The sequence below is a fragment of the Oncorhynchus mykiss genome, chromosome 7 (genome assembly GCF_057628025.1).
Source record: "Oncorhynchus mykiss isolate SJ-2025 chromosome 7, ASM5762802v1, whole genome shotgun sequence".
NCBI lineage: Eukaryota > Metazoa > Chordata > Actinopteri > Salmoniformes > Salmonidae > Oncorhynchus > Oncorhynchus mykiss.
Window position 1 is genome coordinate 56,775,032 of NC_143028.1, and position 13,829 is coordinate 56,788,860.

The window sequence follows — 13,829 nt, forward strand, 5'->3', positions numbered from 1 at the left end:
TGTGACCCGCACTGTCCGGAAAAATCTTCCCTCCCTTATCCGGATACCCTGGATCCACATCTCGTTAAATATTTAATGGATGGGGCCACTGCATCGCAGTGCTAGAGGCGGCACTACAGACCTGGGTTCGATCCCAGGCTGTATCACAACCGGCCGTGATTGGGAGTCCCATAGGGCGGTGCACAATTGGCCCAGTGTCATCCGGGTTTGGTCGAGGGGGCTTTTCTTGGCTCATCGCGCTCTAGCAACTCCTTGTGGCGGGCTAGGCACCTGCAGGCTGATCTCGGTCATCAGTTAAACAGTGTTTCCTCCATTTGAGGCGGGTCATGTTTCGGAGGAAGCATGACTTGACCTTTGCCTCCCGAGCCCGTTGGGGAGTTGCAGTGATGAGACAAGATCGAAATTGCGGAGAAAAAAGGGTTAAAATAAAATGTAAAAAATAATGGATGAACTGTGTCATTGTAGAGTGTCTCACATTATATTCAACTATATTCCTACTGTATGTTGATGGGTGGTGGAGTTTATATGGTCATCAACCTTTTCTTAACTCTCTTCCCTGTTACGGTATTCAGTATGATCATCATGAGCACCATTTTGACCAACTGTGTTTTCATGACATTTAGTGATCCTCCAGAATGGAACAAGATAGTAGAGTAAGTATTGATTTATAACTCCCTATGTACATTCATAAACTGTTTAGAACACATTTATAAACAAATATGCATTTATTCACATATCTCACCCTTTCACTGTCTCTCGTCTTATTGTGCTCTAGGTATACCTTCACAGGTATCTACACCTTCGAATCGCTTACCAAGATTGTGGCGCGAGGCTTTTGTATAGACGGGTTCACTTTTCTACGAGATCCATGGAACTGGCTGGACTTCATGGTGATCTCTATGGCGTAAGTAGTCCACCTCCTCCCAATATTCCTCTCTCTACACCTCAATCTCTCTCTGCACTGCCATCTCAACCAGGGTGACAGGGTTGGGCCAGGCAGTACATTCCACACCAGAGAATTTAGCCAATCACGCAAAATAATCCAAGATGATGAAGCATTACCAAATATGAATTCCGCAAAATAGAATTAATTCAACTGAATCAATCAGTCAATAGGACATACAGTATATGTTAGTACAGGTACAGTGCATTCAGAAAGTATTCAGACCCTTTGACTTTTTCCCAATTTTGTTAGGTTACCCTTATTGTAAAATGGATTCAATGGTTTTTCCCCCCTCATCAATCTACATACAATACCCAATAATGACGAAGCAAAAACAGATTTTCATACATTTTTGGAAATGTATTTTAAAAAAAGCTACTGAAATTTTACATTTACATAAGTATTCAGACCTTTTACTCAGTACTTGGTTGAAGCATCTTTGGCAGTGATTACAGCCTCGAGTCTTCTTGGGTATGACACTACAACCTTGGCACGCCTGTATTTGGGGAGTTTCTCCCATTCTTCTCTGCAGATTCTCTCAAGCTCTGTCAGGTTGGATGGGGAGCGATGCTGCAAAGCTATTTTCAAGTCTCTCCAGAGATGTTCGATCAGGTTCAAGTCCGGGCTCTGGCTGGGTCTCTCAAGGACATTGTCCAGACTTGTCCAAAAGCCACTCCTGCGTTGTCTTCACTGTGTGCTTAGGGTCATTGTCCTGTTGGAAGGTGAACTTTCATCCCAGTCTGAGGTCCTGAGTGCTCTGGAGCAGGTTTTCATCAAGGATCTCTCTGTACTTTGCTCCTTTCATCTTTCCCTCGATGCTGACTAGTCTCCCAGTCCCTGTCGCTGATAAACATCCCCACACCATGATGCTGCCATCGCCATGCTTTACCGTCGGGATGGTGCCAGGTTTCCTCCAGATGTGATGCTTGACATTCAGGCCAAATAGTTCAATCTTGGTCTCATCAGACCACCGAATCTAATTTCTCATGGTCTGAGAGTCCTTTAGGTGCCTTTTGACCAACTCCAAGCGGGGTGTCATGTGCCTTTTACTGAGGAGTGGCTTCTGTCTGGCCACTACACCATAAAGGCTTGATTGGTGGAGTTCTGCAGAGATGGCTGTCCTTCTGGAAGGTTCTCCCATCTCCACAGAGGAACTCTGGAGCTCTGTCAGAGTGACCATTGGGTTCTTGGTCACCTCCCTGACCAAAATCCCCCGGTTTTCAGTTTGGCAGGGCAGCCAGCTGTAGGAAGAGTCTTGGTGGTTCCAAACTTCTTCCATTTAAGAATTATGGAGGCCACTGTGTTTTTGGCGACCTTCAATGTTGCAGAAGTTTTTTGGTACCCTTCTCCAGATTTGTGCCCCGACACAATCCTGTCTTGAAGCTCTACGGACAATTCCTTCGACCTCATGGCTTGGTTTTTGCTCTGACATGCACTGTCAACTGTGGGACATACAGACAGGTGTTTGCCTTTCCAAATCATGTACAATCAATTGAATTTACCACAGGTGGACTCTAATCAAGTTGTGGAAACATCTCAAGGATGATCAATAGAAACAGGATGCACCTGTGCTCAATTTCAAGTCTCATAACAAAGGGTCTGAATTTGATATCAGTTTTTTATTTATTAATACATTTGAAACAATTCTAAAAACCTGTTTTGGCCTTGTCATTATGGGGTATTGTGTGTAGATTGATAAGAAAACAATTATATTTAATACATTTTAGAATAAGGATGTAATGTAAGAAAATGTGGGAAAAGTCAAGGTGTTAGAATACTTTTCGAATGCACTGTATATTTGTAATGTTGAATTTTATGAGAATGACACACATATGCATGGGTTTGTTGAAAGAGAATCCATTTTCATGTGATGGCTAACTAGTTAAATTCTAGAGAGTGAGATAGCTCCTTGAAATGATGTAGAGTTTATACAGATGCGTAAATTCTAGAGAGTGAGATGGCTCCTTGAAATGATGTAGAGTTTATACAGATGCGTAAAAAACTAATCTGGTTACTCTACTTGTATCCTCCTTTAAAAACAACATGTTGCAGAGGGGGGGATATCCTACCAAAGAAGATGGTTTCAATGGTCAGGGATAGCAGTCTTTTTGGAATTTGGTAAAAGGAGATTTTGATGATTGAAAGTTATGCAAATATTGTAATTGTTCGAATTTGGCAAGGAATGATTGCCCTGCCCAATTTTAGCACAACAATATGTTTTCTCTGATTTATCTGTGTAACATTTTGAAACATTTGGTTGAAACATTTTGGGCCATACAGTGTATTTCTTTCTTTATTTTGTATTTTCCTATCTTCCTTTTTATTCCTTTATTTTATTTTTGTATTTTCTTTCTTTCAAGGTTGGGGTCAATTCCATTTCAATTCAGTCAGTTCAGGAAGTAAACTGAAATTCCAAATATTTTCAATAACAAAAAAATGTAATTGGAATTTCAGTTTGCTTACTGAATTGACTTAATTGAAATGGCATTTACCACAATCCTGCCTTCTTTCTCTCTTTCATTCTGGAACGACTGCTGAGTAACTGTGATCTGATCCACTCTGCAGGTATATAACAGAGTTTGTAAACCTAGGCAATGTGTCAGCTCTGCGTACGTTCAGGGTTCTGAGGGCTTTGAAAACTATTTCTGTTATCCCAGGTAAGACTGTGCAGATAGATGTGTGTGTGCGGGCGGGCGGGCGAGTTGCTGGGGTCAGTGTTAGGTGTGGTTTTGTTTCTGTTTCTTTTAGTTTACTCTTCCACCTTCGCTCCTCTCTCCTGGAGGGATAGGCGCTTCTCTCTCTCACTCTCTCTCGCTGTGGTGTCCCCTCCTCCTGCCGGTCATCTTCTTCGGTGGTGATGGTGCTGGTGTGGTGCACTTGGCGTCCGTGTGTGTGACCTGTAGGTTTGTGTGTGTTACCGTTTGTGTTTTGTGTCATGGTGTTTTGTTCTGTGTGTGATCCTACCCCGTTACAGATATGTAACAGAATTTGTGGACCTGGGGAATGTCTCGGCGCTGAGAACGTTCAGAGTTCTCCGAGCATTGAAAACTATTTCTGTCATTCCAGGTGAGACTCCCATTTAAACACTAAAGCCGAGTTTATTTTGATTTCTCATTAAATGGATTCTCATAATTTCTTATTACTTTAGACTCTTAAAGAGGATGCCTCAGAAACGATAACTGTTTTGTTGACTTTTTATTTTCCAAACGATCAAAAATGGTAGCAATACATTTTTGATAGGCTTCGCAGTCTACTGGCAGTCTTGTGGTGTTAAGTTGAAAAGGTGCTCCTGATATGACATACTAGAAGACGAACAACCCATATAATACGCAGGTGGGATACACTGCAAATGTTGTATTAATGCTTGTATTTTAATAGTATTCTCCCCCAAAGTGACATTAACAGATTCATACAGTATACTGAGAGCAGATCGTATGGGTAGGAGCCTGAGTTGTCCCCCAAGGAAAACGTCAGGCCCTAGTTGATAACTCTCCCATGGTTAAGAAAAACTCAGGGTCTTAGTATGAGGAGTAGTAGAAATGCAAAATAGTTATTATTATTGACATCTTAACCTCCAAGTCAAAGTGATAGACAAGGGTTTCACACTCACACATTGTATCTTATTTAGACCATGAGGATCTCTTCAGAGAGGTTCGATTCACTTTCCAACAGAGAGTCATGTGTTGACATCCACCAAATGAATGAATCGAGGTAAATACAGAACGTTTAGGTGATGAGTTTGTGTTCAAATTTCTACCTTAGTTGTTGTCACCATCTTAAAACACATCACATTTCTGTATGAAGCCCTGACCATAACGGAGCACTCTGACGAACAATGAATTCCTTAAGACTGCCAAGCCTAGTTTGACAACACACTTTATGCTGCATGAAGCTTTTCAAGACACCTGCTTTTTTATCTTACAACTTTGGCTTTTAAGGAGCTTCTTTACTTTGAATTCCATTCTGTTATGATTATAACAGTGAACTCCTAAATGTGGACTTTTAGTTTCTGAGAAGATCTTTGTTAATCCTGGGACATTAAGGCATAAACACAACAGAGAAAGTAACTAAAGGAAATAAACACAGTGGTAACACAACTGATTTTCAATCCAACAGTTCCAATGGTGCAAATATATAAGTGTTGGATTGAAAATCAGTTATGTGTTATGTACACACACACACACACACACACACACACACACACACACACACACACACTTAGTTAGCCTTTAGATATTTTGTAGAACTTCGACTGCAGAACACTTTAATGGTGCAAAAGTGTTGTTGAGCAAATGTCTGGGGCAGGAAGTAAATGTGAAATTGTGCATTAAATACATCTAGTCCAGTAAGTAGTGTTGGCTCAGTCTCCAGTGTAGGCCTCTGATCTAAAGGGGTCCCAACCTAAAAGGCTCACCCAGTGGGGATCACACCACACAGCACGAGTGGGACATGATGGGGGTGCCTAGGATGGGAACCATTCTAACCATGGGAACCAAGCTAAGTCACCATCCCGGTTGCCAGACAGACAGGTGATGATGACATGGAGTCAATTCCTTCAGCCTTGGCGTTTAAATGACCTGCATGCAACCTGCCATTCCCACTTGTCCCCACTTACCCTTGCCCCCCTCGTCTACCCTCTCTTCTCTTCCAACTTCTTCCTCTGACCATTCCTGCGCTCTCTCTTCATTGTGCTGTGCTGCTGTGTTTGGTCGATCTGGTGGATGTTTTGTAGTTGTTTTGATATCTATTATTTGAGAGTGGCCCCACTCTTTCCAAGGATGCTCTACACTGCCTGTGAAACTGAGACTGGAACAGAAAAATAACAAGAGAAAATTACATAAAAATTACATTCACATAATGGTGTAAATTAACATAAACTTGTCATGAATTGGTATCTCTCCACAACTCCATCACCTATTAGTCTTAGAACTATTTTGGTGTAGCCTACCTCTGTGTCATTTTGTTGATTTAGAACATTTGGGGAGTATTTTGATCATCACTGAAGTGTGTCAGTCTCATGGAAATCTCACGTAGGGGCACTCTCAATGTTGTGGTGTTTCTATGTTGTGGTGTTTAAAATGCTTGAATGTCTGATAATCTTGTTGCTGTTTTTTATGTGTCTTTAATTATTGTACTATTGTTTGATGTACAGTAACAGACAAACGTTTGGACACACCTACTCTTTCAAGGGTTTTTCTTTATTTTTTATATTTTCTAAATTGTAGAATAATAGTGAAGACATCAAAACTATGAAGTAACACATATGGAATCATGTAGTAACCAAAAAAGTGTTAAAAAACCCATAACATTTTATATTTGAGATTCTTCAAAGTAGCCACCCTTTGCCTTGATGACAGCTTGTCACACTGTTGGCATTCTCTCAACCAGCTTCATGAGGTAGGAAGGCATTAACAAGTGTGCCTTGTTAAAAGTTCATTTGTGGAATTTCTTTCCTTCTTAATGCGTTTGTGCCAATCAGTTGTGTTATGACAAGGTAGGGGTGGTATACAGAAGATAGCCCTATTTGGTAAAATACCAAGTCCATATCATGTCAAGAACAGCTCAAATAAGCAAAGAGAAACGACAGTCCGTCATTACTTTAAGACATGAAGGTCAGTCACTCTGGAAAATGTCAAGAACTTTGAAAGTTTCTTCAAGTGCATTCACAAAAACCATCAAGCGCTATGATGAAACTGGCCCTCATGAGTGCCGCCACAAGAAAGGAAGACCCAGAGTTACCTCTGCTGCAGAGGATAAGTTCATTATAGTTGCCAGCCTCAGAAATTGCAGCCCAAATAAATGCTTCATAGAGTTCAAGTAACAGACACAACTCAACATCAACTGTTCAGGGGAGACTGTGAATCAGTCCTTCATGGTCGAATTGCTGCAAAGAAACCACTACTGAAGAACACCAATAATAAGAAGAGACTTGCTTGGGGCAAGAAACACGAGCAATGGACATTAGACTTGTGGAAATCTGTCCTTTGGTCTGGTGAGTCCAAATTGGAGATTTTTGGTTTCAACCGCAGTGTCTTTGTGAGAGGCAGAGTAGAAGAACGGATGATCTCCACATGTGTGATTCCCACCGTGAAGCATGGAGGAGGATGTGTGATAGTGTGGGGGTGCTTTGCTGGGGACACTGTCAATTACTTATTTATAATTCAAAGCACACTTAACCAGCATGGCCCCCACAGCATTCTGCATCGATACGCCATCCCATCTGGTTTGTGCTTAGTGGGACTATTATTTGTTTTTCAACAGGACAATGACCCAACACATCTCCAGGCTGTGTAAGGGCTATTTGACCAAAAAGGAGAGTGATGAAGTGCTGCATCATATGACCTGGACTCCACAATCACCTGACCTCAGCCCATTTGAGATGGTTTGGGATAAGTTGGACCGCAGAGTGAATGAAAAGCAGCCAACAAGTGCTCAGCATATGTGGGAACTCCTTCAAGATGGTTGGAAAAGCATTCCAGTTGAAGCTGGTTGAGAGAATGCCAAGAGTGTGCAAAGCTATCATCAAGGCAAAGGGGGGCTACTTTGAAGAATCTCAAATATATTTTGATTTGTTAAACACTTTTTTGGTTACTACATGATTACATATGTGTTATTTCATGGTTTTGATGTCTTAACTATTATTCTACAATGTAGAAAATAGTACAAATAAAGAAAAACCCTTGAATGAGTAGGTGTGTCTAAACTTTTGACTGGTACTATAGTTATCAAGGATGCTATTCTCGCTGTAATTTAGTTCAATATGACTTAACAGTAACTAACAATATAGAACACAATCACTATTGACATATCAGAGTGTTTGAAGTGAAAACCTTCCTTTCCTCATGGAAAATATATCAACCATACGCATTATTATTATTATGACACATACGCCTGCAGTTTAGAATATTTCTGTTATACCTGTCCAAATTGAGATATTGTTGATTCTGAACAGAGCGGTCGTTTTGGTTTGATGTTAACTTGAAGAAGTACAGTTTTATGTGATGGTCTACTATACTACTACTATATAAAAACTCTATAGAAATAATTCATAGCTAAGCTTGTACTTTCCAGCAATGCCCATTTATCTTTGTTTGTGTGCGTGTGTGCACTTGTGTGTTTATATGTATGTGTGTGTACACAAACACACATACGCGGGTGTGTGTGTGTGTGTGTGCACATTTGTGTCTGTGTGTGTGAATGCATGTCTGGTTCCTTCCCCCAGGACTCAAGACCATCGTCGGTGCTCTAGTTCAATCCGTCAAGAAATTGTCAGACGTTATGATCCTCACGGTCTTCTGTCTCAGTGTCTTCGCTTTGATTGGACTACAGCTCTTCATGGGCAACCTGCGGCAGAAATGTGTCATCTGGCCAATCAACTCCACTGAGAACTACCTGGCCAATGGCAGCAAGGGCTTCGACTGGACCGAATACATCATGAACAGCAGTGAGTCCGACACACAGCCAAACGATGTGTGACACTGAGACAGAAGACCGTTTCGACTTATAACATTTGAGTTGAGTTTGAGGGGGTGCTAGGTAGGCCATGCCTACCAGAGAATCTGATCAAATGTATCCTTTTTAGTTAATGGGTTGATCTTTTCTGTGTTTCACTCATAGTCTAAATTAAAGACTATAACGCAAAACTTAAGGTTACTTTTATAACTCCAGTTCTCTGATAATAGAGGTATCTCACAAGAGATATGCCTTTTAAGGCGGGTGACTAAGGAAGCTCCAATCACACGAGGTCTGTTGGGCCCGCCTTCTGGTCATTCTCAAGCATTCTTGAGTAGGGAAGCGCCGTGAGATACCTCATTCTATTATCTGAGAACCTGGATTATGAAAGTAACTTTAAAGAGCCACTGAACACGCCGATTAGCACGTGTTTTTCTGTTGATCATTCTAAAAACGAGATTTCAGTCTTGGAGGTGTGTTTGCTGACCGATTCCACATTTGGTTCATGATGTTTGTCCACCCATAAGACACTAGATGAGGAAGCTTATTACACTTCCTCAAAATCCCCAGAATGAATATAAAATATATCAAGAAATCTGTAATTAATTTTGACGTTTTTGCAGAGGATATTTTAGTTGCGCAATTTTATATCTAACTGAGGTGTTTGGTGCAGTATTTCACGAGTAAAAAAATGCGTGATGCATATTTAAATAAAGTCGGACTGCTGGGCAGGTCTGTCTCACTGTATACGGTATTGGATAGAAAGCAATCACCTCAGCTGTTTACCCCATATTAGTGGGCAAATGGACATTGTCAAATCTCAACCCAACCTTCATTTAACCGTTGTGACACACGGATGTTCCAAACTCCGTTTTCTACGAAACTGACTTTATGACCAAAATGATCCTGTTTATACTTGTAGTCAATTTTGACTGGAATAACTGTTTCCAACTCATATCGATGCCACATAGACCATTTTCAGAGGGATTAACTTTTTAAAGGCCGTCGCTCTTGTAAATTCTCTTTCAAATACTCGTTTTGCTGTCTCACAATGGGATATAGCCCACTCCTGTGTCGCAGATATGTAACCTACTGGATAAAAGTAGAGACTCAGAGCTAGAAAATTGTATGTCATACACTACAGTTGAGGAACAATGGGAAGTTGATAAACTTGTAACCTCACTTTTGACAAAATGGCGCTTGAATGTTTTGGTAAAACAACTGGATAGCTATTTTTCTGCCAGCACCCATTTTGCATCGTTCACACCCTCTTAAGCCTTAGCGCCACCCATCTCTTTAAGGATTTACATGTGAGGACATGTTCTAAACAATCAAATCAAATCAAATTTATTTATATAGCCCTTCGTACATCAGCTGATATCTCAAAGTGCTGTACAGAAACCCAGCCTAAAACCCCAAACAGCAAGCAATGCAGGTGTAGAAGCACGGTGGCTAGGAAAAACTCCCTAGAAAGGCCAAAACCTAGGAAGAAACCTAGAGAAGAACCAGGCTATGTGGGGTGGCCAGTCCTCTTCTGGCTGTGCCGGGTGGAGATTATAACAGAACATGGCCAAGATGTTCAAATGTTCATAAATGACCAGCATGGTCGAATAATAATAAGGCAGAACAGTTGAAACTGGAGCAGCAGCACAGCCAGGTGGACTGGGGACAGCAAGGAGTCATCATGTCAGGTAGTCCTGGGGCATGGTCCTAGGGCTCAGGTCCTCCGAGAGAGAGAAAGAGAGAAGGAGAGAATTAGAGAACTCACACTTAGATTCACACAGGACACCGAATAGGACAGGAGAAGTACTCCAGATATAACAAACTGACCATAGCCCCCCGACACATAAACTACTGCAGCATAAATACTGGAGGCTGAGACAGGAGGGGTCAGGAGACACTGTGGCCCACTCCGAGGACACCCCCGGACAGGGCCAAACAGGAAGGATATAACCCCACCCACTTTGCCAAAGCACAGCCCCCACACCACTAGAGGGATATCTTCAACCACCAACTTACCATCCTGAGACAAGGCTGAGTATAGCCCACAAAGACCTCCGCCACGGCACAACCCAAGGGGGGGGGGGGGGGGGGGGGGAGCGCCAACCCAGACAGGATGACCACATCAGTGACTCAACCCACTCAGGTGACGCACCCCCTCCAGGGACGGCAAGAGAGAGCCCCAGTAAAGCCAGTGACTCAGCCCCTGTAATAGGGTTAGAGGCAGAGAATCCCAGTGGAAAGAGGGGAACCGGCCAGGCAGAGACAGCAAGGGCGGTTCGTTGCTCCAGAGCCTTTCCGTTCACCCTCCCACTCCTGGGCCAGACTACACTCAATCATATGACCCACAATCAAAGATTTCAAGACTAAAGGCCGGTTTATACTACGTCTATCCATGTCGCAGTGACATCATGAACATTCTATTGTCGTTTGACATCAAACTTGTCATTGTTGTTGTGAAAAATAATAAACACAAAAACTACAGGCTGCATGACATCAGCAGCCTGGTGGTCCAAAATAGCATAACTAGTGTATTTTAACACCAATAAACCCACCAGTTTAAAATGAATTTAGTATATGTCAATCTAGCAAACCAGGCAACTAAAAGCAACTTTCTAAAAAAAAATGTGGTTCATTTCTAGCTTGTTAACATTAGCTAGCTGGTTAAGTTAGCTGGCTAGCCAGTTCAAATACTGACCATATCATATAGCTGACAACGTCTTCACGTTAGCTAATTTGTCTTCATTATTACAGGAAAATAAGGCTTTAACTAGCAATGCAAATGGCTCTGAGATACAAATAATATTACTACACAGATCATACACATAACGTTAGCTAGCGAGCCAGTCAGCTAATGTTAGTTAGCTAACTTCTAACAAAATTAGAAACGTATAACATCTGAAAATGTGGCTAGCTAGACTATCTTACCCATACACATGGATGGACGCTTCTTCCTCTCTGCCATGGATGCCATGGTTGCCCTTAGTTTGAAGATGTAATCCTGAGACAGGTGTTTTATACAACAGCCTTCTGTGTGTTCTCTTTTCAACTACCTCGGCATATTTGCAATCAAACACCAGCATTTTCTCCATCTCCTTAGCTATCATACTCTAATTCAATCGGGCATTCCACTGATTTCAAAACTTGTTCCTCCAGAAAGTGGAGAGCAACACTTTTGCACTTCTACTACGTGATATATATTTTTTAAAGCAGCGTTACAAAGGATGACCTACACATACTGCCCAGCTCATGTTATAGAACGAAGTGTGCTACATGGCAGACCAATCCGAACTCATCTCTCGGCATGTCCAGCCCATCCATTATCTCAGCCAATCATGGCTAGCGGGAACGTTCCTGTCTTTTTTCGTGGTTAACCAAATTATACGCATTTACAGATGGCATACACGTTTGTTATTAAGGCACATTAAACTTCACATGTTCCAGAAAGCATTTCTGCCAAAAAATGCATTGGTAAAGTGGTTTTGAAAGAAAGATACTTCCTCTCAAAGCTTTCCAGTGGCTCGAAGGGCTGCTGTGAAATAGCCTTAAGCACAATAGACAGTAACCAAAATGGGACTAAAGGCTTGGGGACTAGGCGTAAGAGATTAAGTTTCTCTCTTTCAAAACCGCTTTACCATAGCTCTTACGTCCACAAAGCGAGTGAGTGAGCTGCTTGCGCCGTCAGCATTCATAAAACGACATATCAGAGGAAGTTTTTCCTACTGTATAGTGTCAAAGCCTATATGACAGGCAGCGATGGCAGCCAAGTACACCTTTACAGTGGAAAAGACTTAGTCTCTGTCCAACAGGTATTGCAAAAAGCATAACACTTTGGATATAGAGCATAGGTAAGGGATGACGGGTTTCAGATCGCACAGTCTCTCAAAACACATGCCACTTGTTACTTGTATACAGTGAATGTGTGGAAGGGGTCCTTGTACTCTGGACGGTACAAACCAGAGGTTCCCAAACCTGTTTACTCTGGGCCCCCACTTCCAGCATTGGGGAACATCCCATGCTCCCCCTGTGCGAGAGTGCACATGCCACGTCTATTTCTATGGGCACAAGTAATGTTCATGACACAAACTGTTCACACCCCTCTTGTTAGTGAAGAGAATTCTACAGCTTTAAATCTTATTTCCTGCAATTCTACACATTTTGTCATTGGGTGCAAAGAAAATGCAACAGTTTTAAAGCAAATTTTTAGTGCAATTCTATACATTTTGCCATGTGTATTTACTGTATGTGATACTTGAATGACAAAAAAATGACAACAACATCTATGGGCTAAATAAACTACATGTAAAAAACATTAGCAGTCATGGGTTATAAGTAGCTTTCTAAGGTATGCAATGACTAACATGACAAGAGGCACTGATGAGGCACTACCCAAATTCAAAAATGTAATCTTGTGCATTCTACTATTATAAATTTCAAGAGTAAGTTTAGAGCCAGACTTACCATGCAGACCCCCCCCCCCTACCCCCCTGCCTACCCCTTGGGAACCACTGGTCTAAACGAGTGGCAGGCCTGTTGCATTTAGAAGAAAACATATCCCAGACATTCAGAATTCTTAACAGCCAATACATTTCTTCACCATAACAACACCAAAAAACACAAAATAATTATAAAAAAAATTATTAAAATAATTTATTTAGTCGCTGTGATTCAACATCTTTTTTGGCAAGAGGCTGAATGTATCTCACCGAAGAAAGCATCCGAGCGAGCGAAACAACACCCCTCTGTCTCTGTATGTGAAGCCCATCTATCTGATGCCGTCTGGTCAAAAATAATATGAAATTGTTGCCGCCTGTAGTATTGAATACAATGGAAGCCAGCGAGCATTTGGCCTCCCTTGATAAAATAAAAATAATAGCTAATCAACGCTAAACTGAGTGAGCTCAACTATGAATGGCCCTGACCTACCAAAAAATTGTGTCAATAGAAACCAGTTTGGATTTGCTTTCACACCAATCACATCACACCATTAGCCAAACCTCGTTTACAGAAACACTTGAATTGTTACAAAAAGTGTCCCTTTCCTAAATTAGCAATGGATGGAGATAAGGATTTGGACTTGCGTTTTTACTTAATTCTCCGTACTGGCAAATTTTATAACGGCGATTCAGGTCCAACCATAAATGTATACATTGTGCCCCTGCCCTGAAAGGATGGAAGTTCAACATGTAGCTAGATGTAGTAGGCTAATGTTAACTAGCTGGCCTGATATTTTAGCCAGGTAGCCTAGGACAACAAAAACTAAAAATGTGTGCTATATGACAGCGTCAGAGAATGTTTAGGCAACATGAAAGAGGAGGATGACATTGGCGTTTCTCTACAACTAGGGTGAGTCAACATTTATTTTTTATTTGCAGGCTCGCACACACACATAAAAATCAGTACCATGGTCAGTCACATCATATTTAGCTAGTGT

At 41.6% G+C, this 13,829-nt stretch overlaps 1 protein-coding gene across 5 annotated transcripts in view; it reads left to right on the forward strand.

Annotated features, from left to right (window-relative positions):
* Positions 1 to 13,829, forward strand: part of LOC110528177 (sodium channel protein type 8 subunit alpha) — a 117,257-nt gene that overhangs the window by 18,890 nt on the left and 84,538 nt on the right. For 4 of the 5 annotated variants that reach the window (XM_090241398.1, XM_090241399.1, XM_021610033.3 and 1 more), the window contains exons 1-4: positions 569 to 653; positions 776 to 904; positions 3,918 to 4,009; positions 8,166 to 8,387. In XM_090241398.1, the coding sequence (XP_090097524.1) occupies positions 574 to 653; positions 776 to 904; positions 3,918 to 4,009; positions 8,166 to 8,387 (523 nt within the window). In that variant the 5' untranslated portion in view covers positions 569 to 573. Of the gene's footprint in view, positions 1 to 563; positions 654 to 775; positions 905 to 3,508; positions 3,601 to 3,917; positions 4,010 to 8,165; positions 8,388 to 13,829 lie in introns of those variants that run through there. The other variant, XM_090241400.1, reaches the window with a different exon arrangement.